This window comes from Lissotriton vulgaris, chromosome 1_1 (genome assembly GCF_964263255.1).
Source record: "Lissotriton vulgaris chromosome 1_1, aLisVul1.2, whole genome shotgun sequence".
Classification (NCBI taxonomy): domain Eukaryota; kingdom Metazoa; phylum Chordata; class Amphibia; order Caudata; family Salamandridae; genus Lissotriton; species Lissotriton vulgaris.
Genome location: NC_141685.1, coordinates 438,909,300 through 438,935,847, shown reverse-complemented (window position 1 = coordinate 438,935,847; position 26,548 = coordinate 438,909,300). Strand labels below are relative to the sequence as shown.

At 45.6% G+C, this 26,548-nt stretch overlaps 1 protein-coding gene across 1 annotated transcript in view; it reads left to right on the top strand.

Moving 5' to 3' along the window:
• LOC147747319 (FRAS1-related extracellular matrix protein 1-like) overlaps window positions 1–26,548 on the top strand; it is a 1,022,199-nt gene that overhangs the window by 391,516 nt on the left and 604,135 nt on the right. The window contains exon 19 of the mRNA XM_086953165.1: window positions 25,256–25,481. Coding sequence (XP_086809291.1) covers window positions 25,256–25,481 — 226 coding nt within the window. The remainder of the gene's footprint in view (window positions 1–25,255; window positions 25,482–26,548) is intronic.

Here is a 26,548-nt window from a genome sequence, read left to right as displayed (position 1 = left end):
CACAAAACCTACAAGCACCCTTTGTAACAATAACATTTGAACATAAATACAAGAAAAGTCAAAGGGAAAGGAGTAAGTGGAACTGAATTTAGAAACAGGGCTGAATGAAAAACAGGACCAGATTCTAAGAAACAAGAACAAGACTGGACGTATGCAGATCAAGTAACATTGAAATTCCAGACAATAAATTTGCACACAATCAAGGTCAGTGTATCAATCAAGGAAGTATGCACACAGAATTAGCAATAGTGTAATACAAGACTTGGAACCTGCACACAACCAAAGAGAAGGTTGGAAGTATGTAGACTGTACTAGGAACATGGAAATGCAAGACCAGGAATCTTTAAGCAAACAAAGACAGAGCTAGAAATATGAGGGATGAACTAGTGTTGCAGGCATACAGCCTGGGTAATAGGAGCAGTAAAAAGAAGGGACAGAAACAAATAATTTAAAGTATCAAAAGGGGTAATGGAAAAAACAAGTAATCGGGAAAGGCAAAGCACACAGAAACTAGCAGCAAGCCTAAACACAAAGCAACAAGACCGCACCAGTTCACTAGGAGTCTCAGTAGTGAAGACACTTGAGAGAACCCTGAGCACTGGACTCATGGGGCAGAAATAGCTGAAAGCTCAGTGGAGAAAGCAGAATAGTAATTAACCAGGGGCTGAAAATCAGGGACCCACCGGACGAGGGAAGACTGCACTGGGGATTGGCTACGGAAAGACTAGCAAAGCCAGAAGGTGCAAGAAGTGAAATAGGGAAACCAAAGATGTGGTGTGTATCAAGGCTGAGAGAAAAAGTTCAGCAAGCATATATTTATTAGTCAATATATCCATAGGAGTGAGAAACTATGATACTGAACAGGGTTCCACCTTCAGAACATGATTTAGGCATTAAAAAAGAAAGAGGTACACGAACCATAATGCATTAGGATGCGGTTGTGAAAACAAGGACAGGGGTGTGATATGGAGCAGTGTTCTGACATTAACTGGTCTAAAGGTGGGAGCTAATATGGCCTTCATGGGCACTGCCTAATGGCATGTTGGCGAAATCCTGACACATACCCTCACTGCTAACTTTGGGTTCCCAAAATGGTATTTTACTGGAGATTGTCATCACGCCCTTTGTCAACAGCAATGCATCACTGTCATCAAATGAAAGTGCTACGACTACAGTGCAACAAACAACTCCACCTTCAGCAACACAGCCTTTCCTCAGCCTCCGTTAGAAGTAAAACCACAGTGCCTATCTGAAAATCAACTGAACAAAAAAGTGTTCCTGATATTCATCAACAACAATAATCAACCACATACAGAGGTGGATCAGACTAAGTACTGAGTTTATTTTGGAGCGTTCTTTCGGTTTCTGGTGAACTGGAAAGACTACTCGTCTATTGAAAGTCTGCTTACCCTTAGCTGACATACAGTTCTTGCCTGCCGCTTTTTATGCTCACTCTGGGGAGGGTGTGCACTGTTGGCCATTGTCTTTCAGTAAGACACTGTGCTGTGGCAGCCAGAGAAGCCCCCAGATCATGTCAACTGGGGAATAGTGATCTGCACCTATCTTAGCTTGCTGTAATGGTATGTGTTCAGTAGCCATCATTTGCTCTTTGAGTCTCAAAACTGCCTACTCTACCAACTATCTAGAACCCCTTCCAACAAAGTTACATAAATTGGTACAGGTGTACACCTGCTCCTTTTGCAAGTAATCCTCCCACCTTAAACATCCTATAATCTTTGGCACAACTGATCTAATAAAAACCTAAATTCCATTAACTGGCCCAACCAGAAAGAATGTGAAGTCTCCAAGCCAACATCAAACTGTTTATCAAGTGTAAAAAGCACCATTATTGTAAATTACCTTGTCGTCACTCACAATGTGCCTACTACAAGCCTTGTTGCAGACCTTGTTACAGAGCAGCTATAGAACTATATTTGACAAACTGCTCACCTATCTTTACAAGCCACCTAGCCCCAAAAGTTTGGTGGTGTGGCTGAAGGTGATGTGGGGGCTTGCGGAGAAGATGGGGTCAAGGGTGTGGCCTGCGGAGTGGGTGGGCGTTGTGACGAGTTGTCTCAGTCCGAGGTCGGCAAGGTTATCGATCAGGGTTGTCGAGTTGCTGTCGTCGTTGTTCTCCAAGTGAAAGTTCAAGTCTCTGAGGAGGATGTAGTCAGTGGAGGTCAGGGCGTGCGTGCTGATGAAGTCGGCTGTGAAGGCGCTGAACTGGGGTCAGGGTCCGGGGCGTCTACTCTGTAGACGAGGGTGCCTCTGAGGGTGGAGTTGGGGTCTGTGTGGATCTGGTAATACAGGTGTTCGCCGCAGCTGAGAGTGTCCTCAGTGCTGGTCGAGACCCTGATGGTGTTCTTGTGGACAATGGCAATTCCTTCTCTAACTCTGTTGGTGCGGTCTCTGCGGGTGATCTTGTAGCCGGCAGGGATTGCTATGGCTATGTCAGGTGAGAAGGAGACGTTCATCCAGGTCTCTGTGAGGAAGGCAACGTCCGGAGATGTTGTGTTAAGCAGGTCCCAGAGTTCGACGGCGTGTTTGCGTGCGGAGCGGGTGTTCAGTAGGATGCATCGGAGGTGGTTGGGGTCTTTCTTGGCAGGTTGTTCGTCGGCTCTGATGCTGGTATAGCTTCATTTCCAGCAGGTGAAAGGACCGTGTGTGCGTTTTGGGGTGGCCTTGAAGCAGGTGTGGGTCCTTCCGGGTTTGAGAGCGTGGAGTGAGCTGGCATAGTAGCGGTGGTGGTCGTCGTGGCGGGTGCGGGGACCAGGGGTTCTGGCGCTGGGCGCAGTCCCTTCGGTGCGCCAGCAGGGCGGCCGCACAGCGGTCGCCATATATGGGGATGTGGGGGGGAGGAGCAGCTGGGAGGCGGGAGGCAGTAGCAGCGAATGGCAGAGAGGCGGGGGCGCAGGGGATGCAGCGGCGGGAACGGGGCAGCGAGGGGGAGACAGAGGAGAAAAATCGGCACAAGATACAACAATCAAGCAGAAGAAAAACAGGCAAAACAGTGGCAGTGAGGGGGAGACCAAGGGGAAAAGGGGCACAAGATGCAAAAATCAAACAGAGAACAGGCAAAACAATGGCAGTGAGGGGGAGACAGAAGGCAAAAACGGGCACAAGATACAGAAGAAAAAACAGTGGCAAACAAAATGGTCGCAAGGGGGAGACAGAGGCAAAACGGGCACAAGATACAAACCTAGGGCCTATCACTGGCCACCAGGGATGAGGCGCAGATGGTAGCCTGCGGGTGGAGGAGGGCCTCGACTTTCAGCAGCGGCAGAGCACAAAGGCGGAGCTGTGTGGTGGGGGAGCGACCTACCAGCAGGTCAAGGGTCACTCTTCTAACCGCACAGCGGCCACCATATATGGGGATGTGGAGGGAGGAGCAGCTGGGATGAGGGAGGCAGGGGCAGCGAATGGCAGAAAGGGGGGCGGGGAGGCAGCGTCGGGAATGGGGCAGCGAGGGGGAGACAAAGGGGAAAACGAGTACAAAATGCAAAAATCAAACCGAGAAGAACAGGTAAAACAATGGCAGTGAGGGGGAGACAGAAGGCAAAAACGGGCACAAGATACAGAAGAAAAAACAGTGGCAAAAACAATGGCAGCGAGGGGGAGAAAGAAGCAAAACTGGCACAATATACAAACCTAGGGTCTACCACTGGCCACCAGGGATGAGGCGCAGGTGGTAGCCTGCAGGTGGAGGAGGGCCTTGACTATCAGCAGCGGCAGCATCAGGGCACGCAGGCGGAGCTGTGTGGTGGGGGAGCGACCTACCAGCAGGTCAAGGGTCGATCTTTTTTTGATTTTTCCTAACATACATGATGATAAATATTAGTTAATAAGCAGAGTTCCTTGATATCATAATGAATTCACCAAGAAGTGCCAAGGAAAAGCAATGAAGCTGTGAATCACATGCTGATTCAATGACTAAACATCATTACTTCGTGTGAGGGTAAGAGAATGTTGATCTTTCTCTTCAGTAGGAGTCCTCATTGGGAGTATTTTATATGGGCAATTCATGGACTGCGTTTTTTATAAATGGCTAATACTTGTTTTCCAGAATAGTAATTTTCAATCATATTGTTTTTCAAATGTGTATATGTGGAATATTCATGGTATCCTTAGTACTGATTGGAAGAACTGCGGTGGGATTGATTCATAAAAGCATTTGTGATCAAAGTTCCCTCAATGTTTTTCCCTGTGTGCTGGAGTGAATAGTCCCTGTGCAGTGTAGCCAAGGCCATGTGCGTCAAAGACATGGGACAACTCACTGAGCAAGCGAGTTACCAGAATCAGTGGTATTAGCCTGAAGTGAGATCACTCACCCTTTAACCCAAGATGACACAAAATGGTTGACCCATTGTCTTACTCTTAACTCCTCAAGATGACCGAGAATAGATTAGGTATTGCTATGTTGCAGGGTATGACTTTCGAAGAAGGACCGGTTTTGATCTTCAAGATGAGGTGTGGGCAATTCACCCAAATATAATATTAGACTATGGAAAACATGCCCATTGAGTAGGCTGTACTCAGAGAGCAGGCATGCAGGGAATGGAAAGTAAGGAAAGCGTCATTCAAAGAAAAAAAGGGGGAGGTGACAATTGGAAGTTTTAAGTCAAGGTCAAAAGTTTAATGCAGGGTTTTAGACACAGAGAGTAGATTTTTGAGATAGCATGCACTCCGAGGATGCAAACCTTGTTAAAAGAAACATAATTATTTGCATGTGAGATAGTGCTACCTTAAGCACTTTTGAACAGTTGGTTCACTGTTAAGCTTTTACACTAGACCACTGCTTCAGGATCGACAGCTGATTAGCTGAGGGGTTGGAAGCGTGAATTGATGGCTTGACACATATATAAGGAAGTTTCGAGCACTTTAGGCGGTGCTAGAATGATGCAGAAACCTCATGATCAAAGCAAAGTGGGGCAATATACAGGATAAATAATGTAAACAGCTAATGCAAACAATAAAATAAGATTCTGGAAATCCTAGAGCATGCCTTCTGATGTTTACCCTTAAAATTTGCCTCACAAATTCTTGTCCTAAGTATTAAAGTAAAGCATTGTGATGCCCCTGGTTTAGCATTAGCGGTACAAAAGGGGGTGGTGATGGACGGAGCATCTGAATCAATCAAACACTCACACCCAGTCAAAAGATCTGGGTTTAATTCATCACCGTTCTTTAGCCCACTCTGCCACCCCAGTTCAGACTTGGCTATATGCAAATCAGTCTGACCCTGTGCCTCATGGGAACAGTCCAGCCCGAACTGCCAAGCCATGCCTTCCCTGGACCGGAAACAAGCTTCCGAGGACCGGTTTCTGGCATTCCAGCCGTCTTCAGCCCGGCTTGCTTGAATCCAGTGCCCCCCCCCCCTGGTTTGGCATGGCACAGGATGGACCCGAGAATAACTTCCAAGAAAGTGGAAGTGTATTGCCTGCCAGTGAGGAGCTCAAAACCAAACAACCTTAAAATATTCCAGGGACACTTTTTGTTCAACAAGGAGATGCAGAAGAGTCTTCCTAAGCACTGCCATTTGGTGGGTGGAAATACTGTGTAATATGATAGCGGTGGCAGCGGCACACATATTAATTAATTAAACGTGATAGAAAACTATTTGTGAACAGAAATAATTAATTTTCCAAAATCATTTGGTCAGAACTAAGGAAACGTTTGTGTACTTCAGGACCTGTTAAACTGACATTTTGTAACAAATTATTTGACACTCTGAAAATGAAGAGCTACCTTTGGACATAAAATTATTTTAAGAACACTAGAGCTTTTATGCATAAGACAGTGAGCATAGTTTCAGAACATAACACACTGTTTCTAATGATTTACCTTCTCATTGCATTCCTCAACTTGTTACTGAGCTGGTGACACAATCTTCAATTCCAATGGGGAGGTTTTTGTAAACGATATGTGTCAGACAATATTCTAACCATGATATTGTGGTACCAGACCTCCAAATGTCCCTTACTATTCTCCCACCAAAGGTTAACGTGAGTGCACCAAAAATGTATTTCCAATGAAATACAGTGAAGGAACTGTAGCACTTCAACAGAGTAGCTCTCTGCTTTTCATTATCTTGATTCTTGCTTCTTGCATTCTAAAATAGTTTGTGCTAGCAGGCTAGCATTTTCTGCGATATTCCATTATTTAACCCGCTATTTGGCATTTGTGTTCAATAATTTACTCGGACAGCGTTTACAAAATAACAGTGCAATGTAATAAGTGGGCAGGCTTTAAAACGTTCATTTCAGAGGTGTAATGCATAAGGCCTTTAGTGAACAAACATGGTTTTAGTCCAGCAATTATCTTCCATAAAATAACATTAACAGAGTAGATGTTATCAAATATGTCGACTCCAATTTCTATTTCTAATTAGTTTTAGCATTAACAAGTCATTGATGTCTCAGTGCAGACAGGAAATATAGTTAGAACAGCCTTTTTAAACATATTTTTTTTTTTATAAAGAGTGAAAGCTGCTCCTTTTTCTCATTGCTTCTGATAGTTCTCCACTCAAAAATAGCACTGTTAATTAAAAGGGCCAACCGGTGATGATGTCACAGTAGGTCTCGAAACCTCAGCTGACACCATCAAGCAAACGAACTTTCTAGAATTCAAAGAAACAAGTTTTTTCTCTACACTCGATGGCGCCTTTAATGAAAACGAAATTACACAGAATGTCTGTCTTTAACAAATAAGGGTGAATCATTGCAAGAAGAATTATTTTGAATAGGGGAGGTAGATACTTGCAGATAACAGAACACATGGATTACGTGGCTCAGGCAAACTCCTGTTGAGTCTTTCTGTTTTGGGAAATGGCCGATCCATTCAATGTAATACCAATACTGTGCAATTTTCATGGAGGGATATTACAGGGACACCAATTTCCGAGTCGGATATGTACTTGTAGATAATACCCCAGATGTTAAAGGATCCCAGAACAACTCCCGTTGCGGCTTTCTCTCCTCATAAATGCCCTCTATGGTGGGCATTCCAACTCGACGTCAGAAACATTCTCCGAAAGACAATGTAGCCTCAGTTTAACACATAAAGTCAGGAGTGTTCTTTTCAGCTGGCGGCTTGAGCTTGAGCCACCAAGCCGCTCCATTGAAAGAAGCCACACGGAGTCAATCTCATTATTGAGTCCCATGCTGTTCCAGAGCGGCCATGCCAGGAGGCGGCAATCAACAGCGTTCTTTTCTACTTCAGACCCTGAATAATGGAGCATGTCGGAGGGCAACAGATGAAAAACAATTAATTTCCAGGTGGAACACACAATCTAGTCTGGCTAGCTGTGAAGAAGAGTGGTTTGTGTGGAGAATAGTTAAATAAATTATGGAATCAAATCAGATTGCCTAAAATACATAATGAGGCTTTCAACAGCATGCAAACCACCAAGGCCTATTTGTGCTGCTTATGTAAAAGGGAATGGTGAAAACCACATTTGCACCAGGGCAAAAGATGGGGCAAAACAGATTTCATTCTAATTTTGCTGCATTTGTTTGCTAAGCAATTGAGAAAACACATGTTCTCACCTCAAATTGTAAGAGATCTTTGCTGAGCAATAAGACTCTGGTTTGTGCTTGACTCAACTGGTTCGTTAGCGGCCCCCATTGAATTGCACAACACATTTCTTTTTGCAGAATGCATCAGTGTACCATAAAGTAATCTGAAAATAGCCCTCACTTTGTGGTTGTCTGGTTTTGTAAAACACAGAAATGTAAATATACCAAAGAAAAGGTAGCTGTTACATGAAAGTGTTGTAACAATTACAATTCAACACAACCAGCTAGATTCAGAAAGTGTGGTGGCAAATATGCAATATGGAACCATATGTACTGAGTAGCTCGCAGAGCAGGCTCAAGGGCATACTGTGCACAAAGAGTCAATTCACAAACACATTGGGGAGTATGTGTAGTGGTACAACTGTACATCTGATTTATAAATGCGTGCAATGCTTTGTGATTTAGTCCCAAAACATATAAGTTGGGAATGTTCAGAAAAACTTTCATATATGATTACTACTAATAGAAATGATTGCACACTCTTAGCACTTTTACTAAAGAGTTGGAAATGTCTGGTCTGATTCACAAAGGCATGTATACGGACGTAAAAGAGTACTCTTGCAGCACTACTCCCATATTCAAACATGCTTCTGTGAATTGGCCGCATTGTGTAGGGCACATCAGTTTATTGGAGAAAGGTTTGTCAAGGAGATGTACTTGGGCATTTAATGCATTATCGTGTGGAACAGCCTTTTCCCCAGTATTTACTCAATAGGTGCAGAAAATGCAATGATAACCTAGCTGCACAAGTTGTGTCATTCTCTTTTCATCAGAACATATGTTCATATTTTGTATAATCTGGGGCACAACCTATAGATATTTGTGAGACAATTTATACCATTTCAAAAAGTCAAGTTTGATATTTTCTCTGATGCGATTTGATATCAAAATTCTTGCTTTCTCCAGTCTAAAACATTAAATACAGTAAATATTCATCATTAATCATCCACCACGTTTCATCCTCATACGAGTTATTTTTTCAGGGCAAGCAAAATGTTTGTTGATTATTTGATTACAGGCCATCAATATTTGTTTCACCATTAATACATTCCATGGTCTATACTAAGTGTATGATTCATAGGTAGTTTGTATGTCTAGTTTGCCCCTAGTTAGTCTGCATGAATAATGTGCATGTCAAATCAGTACAAGTCCTTTCATTATTTAATTCTGTGTTTTTATAATTTAGTTGGGGTCTGTGCAACATAATAGAAACACATTATAGAATAGAGGCCTCCCTATAATGTATGTGCAAATAGATCGGATGAGTTAACAGATTGGTAATGGCAGCTTGCCCGGCTGACTAATATGTGTTATTAGATTTTCCAGAATTAGGTTGAAAGTGAAACACACTATTACAACCCCGTTAAACTATAATTGTCCTGCCCATTTTTAACAAGAAAATAGTATTTTTTTTTCTGTTGGTGTGTTCGAAGAAAGAGTCAAACAAGATAGAGAATCCTGGTATAACTTAACAATGGCACGCACATACGCATGCGCTTACAGATGCATCAAACAGAGTTATGGGATATGCTATGAGACAGGATCAATAATTTTACATTATAACATAACATAATGTTTATTTTTAAAGCGCATCTTCACCCAGAAGGGTATCATTACGCTGAATAACAGATGTTTATTGTTACTCAACTCAATGGTACTCCTTTTACTGACCTCAAAAGGATGAAAGGCTGAGTGGACCCGCTGGGATTTGATCCTGTTACCATATAGGTCAAACACAGGCCCATACAGTGGACGCATTAGTCCACTAAGCCACCAGACCCATTATGCACCTGCATATATCATACACTCTTTCTGGTGTAAAAGGTTAGCAATGTATTATCTGCTTTGTTGATTATCAGCTGTCATGTAACCCTTCAGTGGGGGGCAGATTTTAAAATATTCAGAGGAGTACACGTCAGTAAGCTGCAAGAGTGTATTCCTTTAATTATAGCCCACTTCGAGCCCCGTGCCGTTTTTTTTTTAAGTGCAGTAGTTATTTGTTTGGTGTTTGGTCTATAGTCCACCAATTGTCCAATGATTACGCTATCGCAACATTAATGGAGGAAGGCTTGCAAGAGTAGCCATAATGGCTAGCTCACCCCGGACCGAAATAAGAATCCTTCTCCTTACAAGTAAATGGAAGTAAGGGGTTCCCTTTCTCTGAAATGTTGGAAAGATGTGGTCTAGACTCTGGGAAAAATAAAGAAAGCGTGGAGTAAGAGAAGGGACCCTGATAATCTCCTAACTTTAACTTGTTGCATAATGAGGACAAAAAAGAAAAAAGAAAAAAAAAGAGTGTATTCCTTAAGAAATAACATGAGTAGGCCGGAATAAAATGTGACCTTCAGAGACAAAGAACTGCCTGGAAATCAATATGTAACGTTCTAATAGGTAACATTAGTGCACATAATATTCTAAAAGATAATAGTAGCGAAGCTTCCCTCCAAAATGGCCACCACTTTAGCAGTGCTAGGACTCAAGTTCAGCAAGTCCTTCTTTATGATTAAATAACTGATTCTACTTCCGATTCACAATGGCCTTCCTCAACTGATATTATTTTCCAAGTGCATGACAGTGTGGCTTGGCTCATATGCGTAAAGTATCCCATAGGCTTGATCCTGCTACTGGAACACTCTACTCAAAACTTCTTCTTTGGTGCTGGCATGGAGGTGCCAGTTCATCTATGACAGACATAATAGCTTCTCTTTTGATCTTTGGAGGATCTGCTTATATTTCTGATGTCGACAGATTGAATAAAAAGAGTGTGTCGGGGAGGCAGACAGTGGTCAGAGGGTTGGCAGTGGCATCACAATGAGAAAGAAGAAGCTGAAAGACAGCTGGAGGCTTAGAAGCCCGTGAAAGCGAGAGCAAGAAGGCAGAACAGTGGGGGCAGAGGCGCAGGCAGTGGCAATGGGTAAAGAACAATGGCTCTACTTACCAAAGTGTTTTGTGGTAGCAAAGCTTGGGATTTCCCAAACCGAATGCTTTACAACTGCAAAACAGTTTGTGAACTTGTACTAAAACACACTCCAAGTTGGAAAAGTCTTTCAAACCCAAAGTGTCTTTTGCCACTCACACCAGCTTGTAAAGATATAATGGGCACAGCTCTATCCTTTGCGAGTCATTGTACAATGAGTTATAATCAATCAAGTGCAGTTAAACGTCACAGTTTTGTTTCCGAGACACAGACTGAGGTAGTCACATGTTGATCGCATGCCACATTAGCCTGAAGGACAACATCTACCATGTGGACAAGGGAAGCAGACACTGATCCAGGGTACGAAGACATATTCCCCAATTCAATTCAGACAGGAGTGCACCCCAAACATTTGGCTTGCTCATACTCACTTGCTCTCACATTTAATCTCTTCCCACTCACTGACTCTGGGCCCTGATGAAACTGCACCTGCTACACCACTGATAGCTACACCCCATGAATCACTTCTCCCATCGTAGGTCGACTTATCCAGCCCACACCTCGCCCCGCTGCTGCCCCACCTCACCACTCTTACTTGTGCCAACCGCCACTGGCAAGAATACTCTCTTTACTCTTTCTCAGCCTTTCTCTGTTTACCTCAGCCTCTGGCCCAGTTTGTCTCTACCTTTCCCTACCTCACCATTCTATTTTTGATCTAGTATTTTCCAAGTCACTGATCTGTTGCTCTTTCATCTGTTGCTTACCCAGCTTGCTTACCCCTCTTTTACTCTCTCTTTACTTCTTTTTCGCTTGTCTTTCTACCTCTCCTGGCTCGATCCAGACACTAATCCATGCCTTGCATTGTGTCACTTCAAGAAGACCAGGGTACCCTGCTGGGCGCAGGAACCTCAGTACTGATCGACATGTGCATTTAATGTACTTCTTATTTAGTGCTAGGTGATGCAGAGAGGGGCATGCCTGATACAGTGAGTGATATACACAGTGAGTTAGATCATTGTCACCAAATACTAGTTGTGCAAAGTGCACTTTTACAGAAATGTATAACAAACATGTTTTTGTACTTTTTAGGTCGAGGTCTTGTCCGCACTGCTGTAAGCAGTGGTGGGCGGAGCCGAAGATTTAATGATGTCTAGTATGGGGGCTTGAACCAGCCCCTCTTCTCCATTGGCTGCCCTCGTAAATGCTGGCCAGCCATTGGAGGAGAGGGGCGTCACTGGGTTCTAGCCCCGGCTTGAGCAGATTCGGGGGTGTTTTTCTCTCTTTTATTAAGCCCCGCCCCTTTTCTAGTGGTGGGCTTTAAACACCCTCCCTCTCGCTGAGGTCCCAGTCTATTCCTCCTGTAATGTACCTTTTGCTACCTCGTGTATTTTGTTTGCTCACAATTGTCACTTTTGCCTCATGTAACTAAACGCCTGCTTTTGTAATTTGTTCACTCGTAATCTTCTCATGTATCATTTCTGTTCCTATTGTGAAGCGCTGGATTTAGCAGTTTCACTGTTGTGTTATAGAACTCGTCTGCAAGTAATTGCTGTCTGCTGAGCTCGTCCAGTACTGCATCAATGATCTCTGATGATATGTTCTGCACGGCCCCTCAGTTCAGTGATGGGGCCCGGTGGGCGGGTCGGAACACGATTTGGGCTGGATTATGCTTCTGTAGGATTTGGGCTGTGCAAGAGCAGGCTGCTTGCGAATATTCCAGATTGCGCATTGCCATGCCCCACTATACTCACACGGGTCGGCCTCACCCCACCACTGAGTGAGTCATGGTGACTGGTTTCGCTTTTGTTGTTGTGCGCCATGGGTTTACTTTCTTTTCCACTTTTTATACGAAAATTGACATGGCCAATGCTTGTCTTTTTCTCACTTCTGTTTTTGCCGTCAATGGGAGGGAGGAAGGGGCGGAGTACGGAGGTGGGAGGCGCACGGCAGGAGCTGTGGCTTCCTTGTCTTTGTTGTTGGTTCTGTTGTACACCATCTGTTTACTTTCTTTGCCACTTCGTATAAAAAAAATTGGCATAGCAAATGTTTGTTTTTTATGAGGTGCCTTTTTTTTTTCTTTTTATATACAACCAATCGGAAACCGCTGTCTGTTACCCAATCCGGAGCTAGCTCAAATCTGAGTGTAAAGCACTTGTTCCTGCCTTGCATGTGTAATTTCCAGTGCTCTCTCATATTGGAGCGGAAGTATTTTGTTTCCCTTTTTCGTTTTCTCAGCCTATATCATTTCTTGTTTGCGTGCTGAAAATGGCTTCAGGTAGTACATTACAAGCTAGAGTAGCTTATCTCCTGAGTGGACGCCACGGAATACCCGCGCTCACTAGCACCAGAGAACTGGCGTTGGCTGATAAAGTGGCCAACAGGAAGGGGCTGCTGGGAGGTGAGTGAGTGGTTGTGCATATGTGGGGTAAATGGCCGCCTGGAAACGTAGCACGTGAGCTAAAGGCAAGGGATGAATCAAGTCACACTTGCAGGTGAGGGCGACACTGTCTGTGTTTTAAACTCACTTGTTATGAGATATAGTACCATTTTTATTATAGTCCAATTTTCATTTTTTTGAAGAATGCAGTTCTACCGCTTATATTTGTCCATCGGCCTCCCATTTAGTTGTTCCCCAAATCCTTTTTGTCTTGAGAAAGTGAGGTCATGTCGTCATGATTAGAGACATAGTAAAGTGACAACTTGAAACCTGCGTTGAATGTGTGTGGGGTTCTGTCTGTGTGTGTGGGGTTCTGTCTGTGTGTGTGGGGTTCTGTCTGTGTGTGTGTGGCTCTGTCTGTCTGTGTGTGTGGTTCTGACTGTGTGTGTGTGTTGTTCTGTATGTGTGTGTGGGTGCATGTGGCTCTGTGTGTTGCTCTGTGTGGGTGCAAATGCAATAGGTCTCGCATTTGCGAGAGATTAAGCTATTGGCATTGTAAATGACAATGCCATTTATTTATCTATTTTCAAAACCAACACATAAATAAAAATGTTGTCAATTACAATGCCTATAGCTCTACCTTTTGCAAAGGCGAGACCGTTGCATTGTAAATGCTTGTATCTTCTGTGTGCACCCGTTTCCCAAACGTTAATGAATTAATCAATATTGTTTGAAATAATGAGGATTTTAATTAGCTGCAAAATGGACAATAAATGTAAAGTTAATCCGAACAGGGAGCCTCAAAGTATGTCTTGCATAAGGTCACGAAAACGCTCTAAATGTCCCTGAGAAGGTCGCATTAAAGGGCAAGGTTCACAGAGTGCAAGTTTTACAGAGTGGAATGCCATAACAGAAACCGGTTTCATGACACCCTCATCCATTGTCACTGATATAGTCCCCGTAAAGATGGCTGACATGGTGTTAGCTATGTGATTCTTACTATGAATAGAGGTGGTCACAAATGTTTAAGGGTAGTGCACTCACAATCAGGTTAATTACCCAAAACTTTCCTGGATGGAGCTGAAGCGGATAGCACTTTTTTTAGAAAGCTTCCTGACGATTTGTCAGACGGGGCCAACATTATAAGAAAACCCCCAAAAATGTTGCTCTGGAAACGTTAACCTAACTGGAACTACCCAGTGGAGGCTGCCCCTGGGTTATATATATATACATTTATTTAGATTTTGCGGTGTCTGAACCCACACTTCTATTGCAGAGAAAGAATAAACACCGATGGCCAATAATTTCTACAAGTTTTAAAACATTGTCTTTAGCATTTTACTTATTAACTGTGCAGACGATACCAAAAAGGACAGACTAAATGGAGTGTGAAAACCTGCTGCTGTCAGTTAATATTATGTAATTTGTATGGTGCTAAATCTCACAGATATGTATGTGTTTTGTTCTTGCAGAGTACTTTGATGGGCTTTTACCGCTAAGTGGTGGTACGCTCCAATGTATTGGTTGGATAGAGTTTTTTTTAAGGGATTGTAGTTTTACTTTTTTTATCATGTTAGGAAGATGATCCATATTTGTGGTACATTTTATAATGGAATGTGTGACACTCATGGTTTCAAATAATAACTAATAAATGATTTGTGTGATTCAGCCTATCAAGTGAGTTGAGGTCTGGCTAAATAGTAATTCTAAATTATGGTTACTAAAGTGAAGATGGCCCTGGTAGATCTGGAGGGAAAAGATAGTTTTACTTTTTCGGTAACACATTTTGTAAGAGTTTGCTGAGATAGCACAGGCCCTTAGGCCAATGAATAAAAGAGAAACCAAGCATACCAAATTATCATAAAAAGTAACATAAAATATGCACAGAAGGTTCCCCACACCCCAGAATTCTCGATGAAAAATAATTCAAGTGCGCTCCCTTTGTCCACTACTATTGTTCCCATTGGTTCAAATCTCTTCTTCAATACAAGAGTCAATGGTATGGACACGCTCCAGAGTAAGACCCCCTATAGTCTGCCCATCTCTGCCAGATTTTGGGAAGTTTTCTGGTGGCATCCCCTCGCCTGGTACACTGTAACCTCATCCCCATGCATTGGTCTAATCCCAGCTTCCACACTGTCAAGGAAGGGATGTGGTCTGCCTTCCATGCCTTAGCTTTATCCCTCTTCACCAAGGTTAAACTCAGGAATAGTAGGACACATTTGTATGTGTTATGGCCAATTCCAGCTGTAATATGTAAAAGAATCAGTCTTGGATCAAGTGGAACGGTCCAGGAGAGAACCTCACCAAGATAGGACACTCACCAAAAGCAGTTCAATACTATACAACTGTGTGTAGAAACGTGCTGTCCTGTTTGGCAATGTAGACATAATGGAGAACTCTGCAACCCCATGCGCCATAGGGGATATCTTAGGTTGTAAGCCCTATGGAGGCATTTGAGTCGAAATGGCCAGCTCTCGGGGTGCTCACAATTCGTCAGACGAGTCATCATCGTCTAGAGTGTTGATATCTGTCTCCCATGAACTTCTAAGGGCAGAGAGCATATGTGTGCTACACGGCACTAATGAGCAATATATCTTGGTGATTTTATGAGTTCCAAGTTCTCCTAAGAGGAGTTTGCCCTCCAGCAGGTTGAATTCTGGAAGTCTTTCAAGGTGTTTAATGTAGGGAACAATGGTGTGTCTAAATTGTAAGTAGGGATGGAATAGGCTACAGTGCAATTGATATAATCAAATAGTAGTTCTTTACATTTTTTCAAAATTGTGCCATTCATTACATTGCTTAGGGGTAAGATACCAATAACATCCCATTTTAAACAACCTTCCAACTGAGCCACCTGCTGTAATGCTGTTCCGTGCCCCAGTGGCATCCACTCAGTTCGCTTTCCCCACTACCCCATGCGCTGCAGAGAACTCTGACAAATATTTAGGACTACCTGTGTTGCTGGAGGGAGAGAACAACCCTTGCAGTCCCATAGAGATAGTACAAGAAGGGGGTAGAGAGCATTGCTAATTAATTAGCTGTGTATGCCAGGTCCTCATGGAGATCATACCACCCTCCATTCCGGAGTAATCCAGAAAGGATGTAGCTGATCTGCCTGAACCAGCAACGGGTGGTGGTACATGGATAATTTTGCAGCTGATACAATAGCCTAGGCAGGGAGACCATCTTAAATATGGTCGATCCGCCCATCAGGGATAGCGGAAGAAGCAACCATATTCTCACCTCTTCCTTCACACGAGCCACCGTGGGTTCAATATTCTTTCAATTCAATATGCATCTGGTGACAGATATACAACCACATATTTAATGATTCCCTCTACCGACTGGAGGTCGGGCGTCCAGGGCGAGGGTCCTGCATACCCATTCATTGGTCCATATGCCTCAGGATCGGTCATCAAAAACTGTTGTAGTGTATAAGACTATTCGTTCTGGGCCCTCTGCGCTCCATTCGAAACCCCACACCTTGGCATCCATCCTGACCCAGCCCACCAGAGGCTCGACCATCAACGCAATCAACAATGGGGAGAGAGGACACCCCTGACATGTCACCCATAGTCTTGGGAGCTACTCAGATACATGGCTCTAAAGTACATCTCAAAACTGTGAGCTATCTCCCGGAGGTCTACCAACAGAGTACCCTGCCCATCCGGGATTAACAGAAGGAACACCAGCCGGCATGAGGCCTCCCACAGCCAATGAAGCTTTCTGCTTGATTTGTTGCCCCATTGGCATATACGGCTCTGCACCACCCACCAAGTAAGTTTGGCCTCATCCAGTAGCAAATGTCGATACTGCTGCTGTGCCAGTCTCAGCTGTCTCTGTGCCACCTACCAGTTTACCCCACGGCCACATCCCTCCAGGTCCTGTATCTGTGTTTTAAGATCAGATAGATCCCGCATTTTGCATCGATGTTCCCCGGTGCAATAACTGATGTCAACCCCAAGAAGGTCAGGCTTAAAAATTTCCCAAAGCGTCAGTGCAGATGATACCGTGCCTGTGTGGAAGGCGAAATATTCGGCAATACATTGTTTAAGGTGTAATCTACGTGCAGGAAGTTGCATGTTTCACTGCAAAAGACGCCAGTGGAAGGACGGTCTCTTGGGCCCCAACCAGAGTCCCATGGCTATCGGGAGTGGTCTGACAATCCTCTGGCTAAAATGGTTATGTCTGACACTCTGTGTATGTATGTGGTGGGGACGAGAAAATAGTGCAGTCGAGAGAGGGACCCATGTTTTGTGGAAATGCAGGTATAACCTGATTCTGTTGGATAATTAGATCTCCACACATCAGCAAGCCCCAGGGTGGCCATCTTGGCGGACAGTCTGGATCTACTTGATTCTGGCACTCCGCTGTCACACAACATCTGTCAACCTGCGCAGCATCAGAATGTGTGCTCAATCAATCACAGGTTTATTAAGTGCGACTACTCACCCGTAAGGATCTCAAGGCGCTGGAGGGGGAGGGGAGGTGCAGCTTCCAGTTCATTAGGGTCTGTCGAAGAGCCAGGTTTTGAGGTTTCTCGTGAAGATGGGGAGTGATGTTGTCTTTCTGAGGTGGAGCTGTAGGGCGTTCCATGCTCTGACTGCGAGGAAGGAGAAGGAGTGGCCTCCTGATCTGGTCTTTCTGGTGCGGGGAACTATGGCATAGAAAAGCCTGGCTGATCATAGAATTCTTTGGGGTGCGTGGAAGTTGATTCGGCTGTTGAGGTATGCTGGTCCGGTGTTGTGGAGAACTTTGTGTGCAGGGCCGTTTCTAGGTGTTTTGCCACCCTAGGCGAGAATTGAAAAATGCTGCCCCCTCCCTTTTACTACTCTCACTTACCCCTGCCTCCATTGCGCATCATCACAGTTCCCATACTTTTTTAATGCACTTGGACCACTGCAGAGAAGTCATTCAGCACACCCACCCATTTACAGAAAAACACCACACAGAACTTCCAAGGCTGCACTCATGTTACTTTAACACTCGCAAAAGACATACAGTTTCAAACAATGGTTTGTCAAGTTCAGTGGCATTCCAATACCCGCAGGAAACAGCGCCAAGCCACAAAATGTGATGTAACACAATAAAATGGTTGAGGCAAAAAAACATAACACACATCGTTACATCCCCACTTGATATTTGCAGGACAAGCACCTTCCAACCCTGAGCTTTCATTTGACAACATTAATATTATTTTGTTCTTCAATATAGAGTACTGTATCTTTACATTGAACCAACTGCACTATTATTATTATTATTATTATTAGTGAATTTTATATAGCGCCTGGTTACCCTTGGGCATCCCCGCGCTCATCCAGAGAGAAAACGCCACTACACTAGGCACAGGAATTAGGCAGGGAACAGATGAGTTTTTTAAAAGTTTGCGGAACCGTAAGAAGCTCGCTTCCGAGCGCAAGTACAGAGGGAGAGAGTTCCACAGGGTGGCCACGTTTATGGAGAACCTTCTGCCACCAGATCTTGCCTTCCTTACCCTCATAACCTGCAACAGGTGTTGATGGTCAGAACGGAGAGAGCGGGAGGCCTTATAAGATTGAACCATATCCCGTAGGATAGGTGGGCCTTTCCCCTGCAGAATTTTGTAGGCCATACAGAGTGCCTTGAATTTCACCCTCTCTCTGACAGGGAGCCAGTGCAGCGCCTTCAGCGCAGGACGAGCTGACTGACGCCTAGGAAGGTCCGTCAGGAGCCTGGCGGCCGTGTTCTGCACTTGCTGCAGTTTGTTTAGGGTGGATTCTGGGGCACCCAGAAACAACGCGTTACTGACGTCCAGCCGCGAGATGATAAGCCCCTGAATGAGTAACCTCCTAGAGGCCACTGGGAGGAGAGGTAGAATCTTCCGGGCTGACCGGAGCAGACCGAAACACACGCCTGCGGTCTTTTTAGCGTGTGTCTTGAAGGAGAGGTCCTGCTCCAACCATACCCCCAAGCTCTTGATCTCCTGTTTGGGGGTGGGTGCGGCTCCCAGGCAGCTAGGCCAACTGCTAGGTGATAAGGAGGGAGGGGAATTCCCCAGCAGCATCAGTTCCATTTTGGAGCCGTTAAGCTTGAGTGCAGAGCTACACATCCACGTGAAGATCTTATCCAGACACGTGTGCAGCTGGTCGGGATGGTAAGCCGACTGGGAAAGCCCTACCACCAACTGAGTATCATCAGCGTAGCTGATGATCTTGATACCCAGAGGCAGTACCACACTCTCCAGAGGGGCCATGTAAATGTTAAATAAGGTAGAGCTCAGCGATGAGCCCTGTGGCACACCACACTGGAGAGGTACCGAAGATGATTTCTCGTGGCCTTCCCACACCTCAAATGTCTGGCCTTCCAAAAAGGAAGCAAACCACTTGAGGGCCATCCCGGAGACCCCCACCCCCGACAGCCGTTGGAGAAGCACCTGATGGTCTACGGTGTCAAATGCCGCACTGAGGTCCAGGAGGATCACTGCCACCGATCCCCCTGAATCCAAAATGCTCCTGGCATTCTCCACGACTGCCAGCAGGGCAGTATCGGTCCCCTGACCGGGGCGAAAGCCCGTTTGGGAGTCACCCAGAAGGGAATTAGACTCCAGGAAGCCCGATAGGCGATTATTCACCAGCTTCTCCGCCACCTTACTGAGGCCGGGGAGCAGGGAAATAGGCCTAAAGTTGGCAAGGTCGGCTGGGTCCAGGTTAGGCTTCTTCAAGAGAGCCTTAACAACTGCTCCTTTCCAACTTGGGGGCACCACTCCTTGGGTGAGAGACAGGTTTATAAGGTCCGTCACTGGGCCGCCGATGGTGGGGGCTACCTGCTTCAGATACTTCATAGGTGCAGGATCTTTCGGAGAACCACTTTTCATGGCCGTCAGAACTGTGAGAACTTCTTCCACAGTGACAGGACCAAGAGAAACCAACTCCGCTGATCGCACCCTGGGCTGAGACCCTGGGATACCACCCGAGGGGATCTCCTCGGCTGGCCGGGGGAGAGATGCCAAGATGTTATCTATTTTGGTTTTAAAGAAGGAGGCGAGTTCTGAACATTTCTCACGTGGGTCCTCGTGAATGACCTGAGGTTTGGGGGCTTTCAGAAGTTCTTTGATGACCCTAAACGAGCCTATTCTCTCCTCAAAGAACCCAGATTTAGCTACCCGAATAGCGGATTTGTAGGTACTAAGAGCCGCCCGATATTCTCTCCGGCTCGTTTCGCTCCAATCTTTCCTCCAGGTCCGCTCCAGCCTCTTGCAGCCCTTCCTCAGTGTCCTCAGCTCAGATGTGTACCAGGGCGCAGATCCCACTCTCTTACCCCTGGTGAGTTGTTTCTTTTGGGGAGGAGAGCATCCAGCGAGTTGGTGAGCCAGATGTTTAAATTCTCATCCGCAACTAGCGGGTTAGACCCAGGGGGAGGCCGGGACGCCTCCAGATGTACCGCCCAGGTGTCCACTGGGAACCTTGACCAGGCTCTTTCCACGGTGTATACCCTGGGGGCCGGTGTGACTGGGACATCAAACTGCCACTGGGCAGGCACCATAAAGTGGTCTGTCCAAGGCAGAGCCAACGCTGGTAGTGCTTTAAGGCAGTCCGAATTAGAAAATATGGGGTCCAACAGGTGGCCCTTCCCATGTGTGGCGCCCGAATTAGCCAAGTTGATCCCAAAAGCTTTGAGATCGCCTTGCAGATCTACTCCCAGAGAGTTGGAGGGGTCGTCCAGGTGGATGTTAAGATCACCTAAAGCCTCAAAGTTACCAGTAGAGGAGGCAAGGAGTGTGGCAGTTTCTAGGAAGGAGTTGAGAAAATTCCCCAAGGTACCAGGTGGACGATAGATCAAAAGTCCCGCCATAGACGCAGTAGGTGACAAGCGAAGAGAGAACTGACAGCTCTCATAATCGTTCATCCCTCCATCCTGAACCTTACAGACTAGCGAGTCCCTGTAAAGGATGGCAGTTCCTCCGCCCCGCCCCACAGGCCTATCCAGATGAGATATAAGAAAACCTTGAGGAAGTGCTCTAACCATGTCGGGGCCCGAGCAGGAGGAAATCCAGGTCTCAGTTAAAAATAACACATCCAGCTCGTGGTCCAGAATGAGGGAGTTGATTTCAGTGGCGTGGCTTGGTAGGGACCGGCAGTTCAACAAAGCTATGGAGAGCACCGATTTAACGGGGGCCGTATCCTGACCCACAGTACATGTCCTGCAGGGCAGGAACGGTTGTCCTCCCTCATGGGCGAATTTGCATGTGGTGAATTGCAAAGGCCGCCAGGACATGAGTTCCTCCCTCCTGTACCTGATACGAGTATGCGGTGGCTCCAGTGGATCGGACATAAGGACCAGCCCTGAGCCCGTCTGGGCCCGGACGGGCACAGACGGGCTGAACTCTGGCGTAACTCCGGCGTCAGTCCGGCGTCCCCGCTGCGCGTTAGCATGGCTACCTAAGTACTCTCCTAGCGATATGGAGAGAGGACTTGCTGGCGCGCTGGGACCCACTCACCCAAGATGGCCGCCACGAGTCAGGGGCGAAGGATCCGCAAAACGCGGTGCTTTGCCAAAATTAGAGTGCAGGTGTGATGGCAGAGGTGGGGGTATGCGAGGCCAGGCAGGTAAGAGCAGGGAATAACTATAAAAACAAAGTTTTAAATGAAATACAAAATGGGTAGTTAAAATCAAGAGCTGCCACAAATCGAGCGCTGCATGAGTAGCGCTCGCGCTGGAATAGGGCGCGCTGCTAAACCTTGCCTACCTAAGTACTCTCCTAGCGATATGGAGAGAGGACTTGCTGGCGCGCTGGGACCCACTCACCCAAGATGGCCGCCACGAGTCAGGGGCGAAGGACCCGCAAAACGCGGTGCTTTGCCAAAATTAGAGTGCAGGTGTGATGGCAGAGGTGGAGGTATGCGAGGCCAGGCAGGTAAGAGCAGGGAATAACTATAAAAACAAAGTTTTAAATGAAATACAAAACGGGTAGTTAAAATCAAGAGCTGCCACAAATCGAGCGCTGCATGAGTAGCGCTCGCGCTGGAATAGGGCGCGCTGCTAAACCTTGCCTACCTAAGTACTCTCCTAGCGATATGGAGAGAGGACTTGCTGGCGCGCTGGGACCCACTCACTCAAGATGGCCGCCACGAGTCAGGGGCGAAGGACCCGCAAAACGCGGTGCTTTGCCAAAATTAGAGTGCAGGTGTGATGGCAGAGGTGGGGGTATGCGAGGCCAGGCAGGTAAGAGCAGGGAATACCTATAAAAACAAAGTTTTAAATGAAATACAAAACGGGTAGTTAAAATCAAGAGCTGCCACAAATCGAGCGCTGCATGAGTAGCGCTCGCGCTGGAATAGGGCGCGCTGCTAAACCTTGCCTACCTAAGTACTCTCCTAGCGATATGGAGAGAGGACTTGCTGGCGCGCTGGGACCCACTCACCCAAGATGGCCGCCACAAGTCAGGGGCGAAGGACCCGCAAAACGCGGTGCTTTGCCAAAATTAGAGAAATACTAGAAATACTGCCTGACTGGTAGGTGCCCCCCGATCCTGTGTGCCACTCTCAGTCAACCTAGCGAAATATGCATGAACTTTTGAACACACGTCCACTTGGGGCATGATTACGAATTGCCCGGTATTTCCCATAACCTCTAAATACCATAATAAAATAAAACCCAGGACTGGCGTCCTACCAACATGGCGTTAGGTGACAGTCCTAGAAAGTCGTAAAAGTGGCGGATGATACCACTGAACTCAAGGGAGAGGAATCATTTTTTTTGGAGAGGGAGGAAGGAGTGGAAGGCACGTGCCTCCTCCTGTCTATGGAGACCATTTAGAAATGTTGTAGAATGAAACGAGTCCAGTCAGGCCCTGCCTCTGGCACCGAGTGACATGTCACTGGTTGTGCAGCTGTAGGAGGGAAAGGGTTCTCCCACCTTTCTGAAAGAGCTCGTCTACCTGCCTGTATTCAGCCCATTCCCCGTGACTGGAGAAATGTATTCCTGTATCCTGGCAGCTCGTGCCTGACGAGAGCTAAGGCATTATTTCACACAGAACTCTAGGTAATCTAATTCTGGTCTTCGAAATAGTCAGTTTCAAGATCATGAACCCCAAAACTCAACAGGAGAAGATGGAAAATGATGGCCTACATGCCGAGGAAGTACCTGTGAGCTCTGCTACTGCAGCGGCACCTAATTAACCTCGTCATCCTTCCAGGCCTGCATCCTTCAGGGAGAGCTGCGCCCCGGAGCCGGACTGGCAGCTCCTCTGACCAGAAGAGTTTTGGAGGGTTGGGGGGATTAGTCCCTGGCGGAAGTTCGAGGCACTCTTACCTCACTCAGAGGTCCGACACCGATCGGAAGTCGCATATGGCGTGCATGGCCCCAGCCCTTGGCACCAAACATGCCGTGAACGTGAAGGCGCTACCCAATGCCTTTCGAGCCATTCAAGGGGAATTTTACAAACTCATTGTTTTTGCCGCCCTCCTCCTTTTGCCGCCCTAGGCGGCCGCCTAGTCCTGCCTAATGGTAGAAACGGCCCTGTTTGTGTGCATTGTTGAGGATCTTGAAGGTGATTCCAGCCACGATGGGGAGCCAGTGGAGTGTGCGCATGTGTTGGGCGATTTGGCAGTGTCGTGGTAGGTTGAGGACCAGTCTTGCAGCCGCGTTTTAGATGTTTTGTAGCTTACGGGTGAGGTCTTTGTTTATTTCAGAGTAGAGTGTGTTGCCGTAGTCGAGTCTGCTGGTGACGAGGGCGTGGGTGACGGTTATTCTGTGCTCGAGGGGGATCCATTTGAATCTGATCTCTTAGCATACTTCAGAACTGCTCTGCATTTAATCTGGTCAAGAATCCCACCGACATTCCATGACACGGACATGCTCCAGGGTCTCCCCAGGTCCCATAGTACTTATAACGTGTTGGGGTGCATACGGCTGTGTCTCTTGGTACAAACACAGATGGGGGTGAGTGGTGAATCTGTGCCTGTGAATACTGTGCAACTTTAAAAGAACCTCCCCTGAACTTACCCCCCTCCCGCATACTTCACCAAACAGAAAGTACCTATCGTGGGCCAAGACAGTATTTTTAATTACGACCTGGAGTAAGCCTTTGTGTTTGTTTCGACTTCTGATGCTGCTTTGGTAAAGTTTGTCTCAATCTCCTCAATAAGTCCATAAAAAGAATTAGGTGTTCAAAGCCAAGTTTGGCAATCGTGATACTTTTTTGTGAGACTAATTGCAATTCTTTTACCATAACATTAAGTGATGAAGTCAGAAATTTAGAACATCCTTCATTAAGGTTTTTATTACTAGATAGCATAAAAAATGCGACCGGTGGATAAGGGGGTGCCCTTAAACTCACAAAACAAGCATCTTGTGTGGAGAATGGATAGAAACTGTGAATTCACAAAAGCATTTAGGATACCCTTATGAACTGAGCCCAAAACATCCAAGTGCAAGGAGGGCACAGTGTGTTTACTCATTGTATATGAATATTCACATTTTATTGCCATTTAATATGTTTTTGGGTCAGTTCACAAAGATGTGTAATAGTCCTAAAAGAGTACTTCAAAAGTATAACTTGACTTACTCCTTTGTGCGTAGGACCCTATATTTCTTTCTCTTGGTGGAGAGTGTCAGGTGCACTTCAGGGCAGAGCCACTTATAGGCACACATATAATGGAACACATAAAGTAGCATTAACATGTGCTACCAGATTTCCCATCCGAGAAGCAAAATCCTCATGCTGGTGGTAAAGAGTATGCATGGACAAAACAATTGTTAGGATGGTATAATCTTACAGAATGTCTGTCATTTTACGATAAGCTTGTTATGAGAAATTCCCAAAATTACAGCATTACCCTGTTCGTGTAAAGCGCATGTGTGTAAATATGCTATGAAACACCACAACGACCAGAGCGTGGGTAGCTGTTGGTCGAGGCACTTGATTAATTTGGCACTGTGCTTTAGCATGGAATCTGACATGGCGCCCAGAAACATTTCACACTAAAATATAGCAGTAAATGCTGGATTCCCATTTAACTTATCTTCCTGAAATTTCACGTAATTACACAAAAAGATATTACGTGCATTTCACACCCTAGTAAAGAGATCAACGTGTCACATTCACCTTTGAGAGCAAATGTTTTGCACTGACCCAGTTGTCGAAATTCTAACAAGAACATTGGGAAAATGTCAATGTGCATTTGGTGGAGAACTTAAATATATTATGTTGAGATGTTGTGCTACCTTTCAGTAAAGTTCTCAATACTATTTACGCATTAATTAACTATTAGGGTCACTGTGCAGCAAGCTGTAACATGAAGAGCATGATTAAACACCGAAGACGATACAATCGATATTGTGCACATAATAGTGCTTCGTCAATTGGGATGCTTAAATCCATCTTTTATGTTCTTGGCCTTGCAGATCATGGAGGGCGACATGTGTGAGATCGGCCCCGCCACGCTGAATGCTGAGGATCTGGACGTACCGGTGGACACGCTGAGCTTCTCTGTTGTCAGCCCTCCTGCTCATGGCTTGCTACTGAATGCAGTGCACGGCAAAGAAATCAGTCGCTACAAGCAGATGGACCGCGCGGTGCTTCAGCAAAGCTTGCAGCTTCGCAACTTTGCCCTGGATGAACTGAAGCAAGGTCTGAGTCAGAAAAGTTAACACTGTTTCCTGCGCTGCTTACCTTTATAAACAATTGCCTGTTCTCTGATATTTGGAAAGGGTCCAGTTCCCCAGGGTTAACCCACTGTTGAGACATGGCGTGATCCCAGCCGCGCGGTCTGTGGTGCCTTAAAGAGACAGGACTCCCTTCTCTGTCTTGCTTCTCACAGCAGAAATGTTCTCATTTGGCTCAGCCCTGGAACTGAATCTGTTGTGTATGATGCGAAGGCCCTCTGCTGGATATTGCAAACTGTTGCAGCCGGTTACTTTTAACTGACATAATGGGATGTTTATTTATTTACTTTTTTGTTTTTTTTTACGAAACTAATGAGTTGCATGTATTTGTTTTTGTTTGTATATGTGATTATCATTATAATCGTGTACAGATTAAAAAATGCAGTTAGATTTCGATACTGTTGTGCAAAAAGTATTTTCCTTGACCATGTTTTTTTTATTTTGGGGGTTATGTGTAGGCTTCGTCCGGAAGCAATCTTTTAACTTCAAAAATAGAAATGCTGAATTTTTGAATATGTGCCCGTGAGTGCGCTCTATAATTTGCACTATTCTCCCTTTCTTAAATGCAAACCTATATACACACTGTGTGCCTGGGTTAAGGCCCTGAAAAAGCTGAACTTCTATTCTCTCATTTTCATATTATAGGAGGCTGGCTTAGTACATGGTGCAAAAGACACACAATTGATGGACGGAATGCAGAATAAATCAAAACATTCACTCCCAGTCAAGAGATCTGGGTTAAATCCATCATTCTTTTGCTCACCATGCCATCCCAGTTTAGACCTGGCCATGTGCATATCAGTCATCACCCTGTGCCTCATGGGAACAGTCCAGCCCGAACTGCCAAGCCAGGTCCCCCTGGACCAGAAACAAGCATCCTAGGACCGGTTTCGTGGTTTCACCACTTATTTAAGTGACGCACCCTGCACTAATCCAGACAACCCTTATGGTGGTTTTAGTGCTTTTAGACAACTATAGAAAGCTCTCTAAGTGGTAGCTGTGGAGAGCGGCCTTCAGGCTTATCCAGAAGGC